Source organism: Clupea harengus, chromosome 17, assembly GCF_900700415.2.
Source record: "Clupea harengus chromosome 17, Ch_v2.0.2, whole genome shotgun sequence".
NCBI lineage: Eukaryota > Metazoa > Chordata > Actinopteri > Clupeiformes > Clupeidae > Clupea > Clupea harengus.
The window spans coordinates 14,284,858-14,289,857 of NC_045168.1; the positions used below are offsets into that span (position 1 = coordinate 14,284,858).

Sequence of the window (5,000 nt, forward strand, 5' to 3'; positions counted from 1 at the left end):
CACACCTCCTCTTCTCCTTCCCTTCCCTTCCCCTGACTCTGTCTAACTGCCCTGTTTCCTCTAAGCCTAGTCCAAAACTAGTCCATGCGTCAGAAGAATGCAGATTGACACACAGACCTCAGGTTTGCATGCAGCTCCCGTGCCCCATACTCCGCATGACCCTGGGAGTGAGCGCCACTTTACTGGCCACTGAACACACTCAGACTTTACGACACACGAAGGAGGTCGACACACATGCTAACATGAACACAAAAAGGGAAACACAAGTACACGCTCCTCCGTGCCAGACAGCAGGAGCGTGACAAGTCTGTGGCCCAGATGGCTGGGGTCAGAGGGGATCCGCTGTGCAGGAGATCCTGGATGGCTGGCATCCCAGTCCTGGTGATGTGTTGAGCGGATCTGTCCACCCTCTACAGAGCTTTGCGGTCGAGGGCGGTGCAGCTGCCGTACCAGGCCGTGATGCTGCCAGTCAGGATACTCTCGATGGAGCACCTGCTGAGGTCAGTGAGTATCCTGGAGTCCATGCCGCACCTCCTCAGCCTCCACAGGAAGAAGAGCCACAGAGCTCACACCTATGTATGTGGCGTGTCCAGCTCAGATCTTCTGAATCAGGAATCTGAATCAGCTGATCTTCTCCACTGCTCTTTCCTCTATGCTCTCCCCCCCCCCCCTCTCCCGTCAGCCTCCTGTAGTCCATGATCAGCTTCTTAGGAGGTGGTTGTGAACCTGTAGGTGAACTACTGTGGGTCTAGAGTGATGGGCAGGGAGGATGTGATGTGAGGATCTGCTGAAAGCACTTCATAACAATGCCCCATAAATAAATAAATAATAATAAATAACTCACAGCGTGTTTTAGTAGCCTGTTTGTTTATGAAGATGTAGGCTATGACGTACACCGCTTCAGACCAACTTCCACGCAACAAATCATATCTTTGATTGGTTAGCCATCCTGTCACTCGCCAGACTAATATTAGCGAACCCCTACAAATAATTTTCTTCTGCACGCGCAGAAGAGAGGCTTCGTATAACAATGTACTAAGCCTATAGCTCAGCAGCTGAGTAGAAGGGGGACACCAGTCTATGGGCTTCGTGAGAGGGCCCACTTCCAAAGCTACTTCCGTCTGGCATTTTGTGATCGCCTATGTCACCTATGCCACTGGCCGCCCCGGCAAACGCGTTACACAAACACCAGAAATGTTTTTGTTAAAATTCACACCAGTCTTTATTTTATTCAGAGAGCTCTGCTCACACCATCATGGACCATCATGATCGTGACTGTGATCTGAAGGAAGGTAACTGACAAAGGACCTCACTTCCCTCTTTGCTTCTATATTCAGCATGGCTTGTCTGATGGTCGCCCACAAAAACAGGATGAGGATGTTAACAAGACTGTAAAGCTGCTAGGTTTTCTAGATCAGACGGTATCCTGAGATCTGTGTTTGGCAGCAGCCTAGCAGCATCATGCATGGGGAGTCATGGGGAGAGTCCTGCTACAGACAGATACTGCCTTACGTCACTCTGGACCAAGAAGAAAAGGTGTGTCCTCTATGTGTGTCTAATTTTGAAAACAATGAAAGAAAAAGGGAGGATAAAGTCAACTGCTGGAAACTTGACGTCTTGATGATCTTGGCATGCTGCCTGGGGTGCCTCACTTATCTGATATCTGTTGCTTCACGTGCCATGACGCTCTTATCTCTCAGGGAGGGGAAGTGTGTGTTTGTGTGCGTGTGTTTGTGTGTATGAGTGTGTGTGCGTGCGTGCGCGCGCGCGCGCGTGTGTGTGTGTGTGTGTGTGTTTGTGTGTATGAGTGTGTGTGCGTGCGCGCGTGTTTGTGTGTGTGTGTGTGTGTGTGTGTGTGTGTGTGTGTGAACAGGGTGCTATAGGGGATTTGCTGGTGGTCATGTGATGTAAGTCAGCAGTCTGCATTTCATGGTTAACAGATGGCATGTGTGCGGGTCATAAGTTCAGCTTGCCATTTAGTCTAGTAAAGCATGTCAAGATAACATACTCCACATACTGCCTTAAAGGTCTTACATGTGCATATAAACATTAAGTCAGTAGGTAGTAAGGAGACTCCAGCAGATGCTACATACATGATTAAGTATACTTCAAATTAGTATAAACATGAGAAGTGTAATTGATGTTGCAGCCGTGAGGAGCAGTCTTTACTACCTCTTTCACGAGGCTGTAGGTTAATGGAAGTAGGACACCAACTCGAGCGTAGTTGTAAAATAACTTTATTTAAAACCTCCTCTTTCCAAAACAAGCAGACAGCATGACGTACTCATTACATAAGCCGAAATTCATGATTGGGCACAAACTAAGACGTTATGACGAACACACAGCTTCAAACGATATTTTCTTAGATGTTCTGCACAGACTTCTGGTCCGACAAGTCTACATGAACCTCAGAGGCTCTAACCTAACTTCTCAAGGACCTGGTGTCCTGTTAAGATTATCAAGCTTATCTTTTGGCAGGTTTACCTCTATCTTCACTTTAATGCAGTGCTGGGCTGGCAATAGCCAAAAGGCACCTGCACAAAGCAGGGGTTACAACACAAGGATGGATTGACCTTCACAGGGAGGAAGACAAGGAAGCAATTCAAAACACATTCACTTTCGGTTTAAAAAAAAAAAATTTTTTTAGGAATCATGGAAAACAAAGAAATGCCACAAATGTGTTAATATGAACTGTCTCTGTATTTGGAAGCTTCTAATGTCTGTGCTAGTCTATAGCATCAATACAATTCATAAAAACAAACAAGAAAGGGATTTGGAGATTGGAGGCATGAAGATTTTGACATGATGAAAACACAGTACCAATTGATGAGAGGATTCTAAACACCATAAGGTTGTGTGTGTGTTTGTGTTTGTGTGTGTGTGTGTGTGTGCGTGTGTACATGTGTCACTGTGTGCATATGGGTGCGTGTGTGCCAAATGGGGATTTTTGCAAGTTTGCTTGGCCAAAACGCCAGAGGTTCGCTAAGCCCTGGTGATCCTGAGGCGGGCAGTCAGAGATTACACACTGGAACCACAGGGGCAGGATCACCCTTCCCCTCCCCCCCTCTCCCCTGCAGATGGCCGGGCAACCAGCCTCTGCCAGGAGGGCTGGTACTACAAGCAGACATGGCTGTCCTCTCGTATTGTGCTGAGCAAAAACATTCATGCCTCATTGCGCTTAGTAATTTAGTTTTTCTGCTTCATCGCATCTTCACACTTGTCTTCATCTCTTTACTTGTTTGCTTTTACATACATACAAATACAAAGGGTCTAAATATCCACAAAAAGGACAGTAATCATTTTTTTTTTTAAGAGAGAGGACTAATAAAAGACTTTTAAAATATTGGCACCAAAAAACAGAATCCCAGTAAACCTGCCACAATGGGCCTTAAGGAATGCGTCGAGGGAATCAAAATGGCGTCCTTCAGAGCACTCATCCAGACCACACCACAGCCTGGACCAGAAATAGACGTGGAAGAAGAGATGCCTTGGTCACGTTTGGTCGCCAGGTCACTTGATAGCGTGATCCATGACTGAGGAGGGCAAGTCACCTGGGTGGTTAAGGTGGCAGGGCTAAGGGGATTACTGGTGGATGGAAGCACTGGGGGGCACAGAGAGGTTCCTGTGCCCCGTGTAGCTCTCTTGGCAGGGGGGACACCAGCACAGCTCGCTGTGGAGGTTGGAGGGCGGATAAATGGTCGGGTTGGGGCTGCAGGGGGTCGACTGGAGGACGGCCCTTGGTTGGGGGAGGGGGAGTGAGACAGGCTCACTTGAAGGATGCGCGAACCTTGCGGCCCTTCAGTGGCTGCGGGGGGCGGTAGTTGTCCATCATGCAGCAAGGGGCCTCCCCATCCCCAGAAAATAGCAGGCTGCGGAATTTCCCCATCTGTCCAGAAAGAGAAAGAAGAAGAGAAGAGGAAGAAGAAGAGGAAGAGGAGGCGGAGGTAAAAAGTGAATGGGGGGAAAAGACAGAGAAGGCAAAACAGTTCATCAGCTGTCTATTCCTTTCACTCATCTGCTTGTTCCTTCTGTCAAGATGCACAACACCGCCCAGGAGGGACATCAGCCTGGCTGCCTGCTGAATCCGTTTCTAATTATATGGCATTAGCTCACCTCAGATGAGCAAAACTACAAAATGGAGGACAGAAAGAAAGACGGACTCTGTGTCCTTCCCGTGTCACTCATCCTGCAGCATGGCAGCGCGCCACTGTGGGAGAGGAAATTAAAAATGGCCACCGGGAGTTTGAGTACACACGGCTCTTGGCTTACCCCCTGAGTTGAACTCATGAAATAAACATTTGTCTGGGGGGTGTTAATTTTCACATGGGTACAAGATAGCCACCGGGTCAGGGAGGGGAGAGAGGAGCGAGAGAGGGAGAGAGGAAGTGAGCTAGTGAGCTGCAGACAGACAGAGAGGCAGAGAGAGAGAGAGAGAGAGAGAGAGAGAGACAGACAGAGAGAGAAAGACAGACACAGAGAGAGAGAGAGACAGACAGACAGACAGACAGACAGACAGACAGACAGACAGACAGACAGACAGACAGACAGAGATAGAGAGAGAGAGAGATAGAGACAGATAGAGAGATAGAGAGAGACAGACAGAGAGAGACAGACAGACAGACAGACAGACAGACAGAGAGAGATAGAGAGAGAGAGAGATAGAGACAGATAGAGAGATAGAGAGAGACAGACAGAGAGAGACAGACAGACAGACAGAGAGGCAGAGAGAGAGAGAGAGAGACAGAGAGAGAAAGACAGACACAGAGAGAGAGAGAGAGAGACAGACAGACAGACAGACAGACAGACAGACAGACAGACAGAGAGAGATAGAGAGAGAGAGAGATAGAGACAGATAGAGAGATAGAGAGAGACAGACAGAGAGAGACAGACAGACAGACAGAGAGAGAGAGAGAGAGAGAGAGAGAGAGAGAGAGAAAGCCTATCTACCCCAGTGTTGTATCTGTAGTGTCGGGCTGCAGAGAACTCAGACTGGTCAGGAG

General features: G+C 48.3%; 1 protein-coding gene across 1 annotated transcript in view; it reads right to left on the reverse strand.

Moving 5' to 3' along the window:
• Nucleotides 1-2,221: 2,221 nt before the first annotated feature.
• The window catches only part of LOC105910902 (carbonic anhydrase 1-like), an 8,373-nt gene continuing 5,594 nt past the window's right edge, over nt 2,222-5,000 (reverse strand). The window contains exon 7 of the mRNA XM_012839666.3: nt 2,222-3,886. Within this exon, the coding sequence (XP_012695120.2) occupies nt 3,767-3,886 (120 nt within the window). The 3' untranslated portion in view covers nt 2,222-3,766. The remainder of the gene's footprint in view (nt 3,887-5,000) is intronic.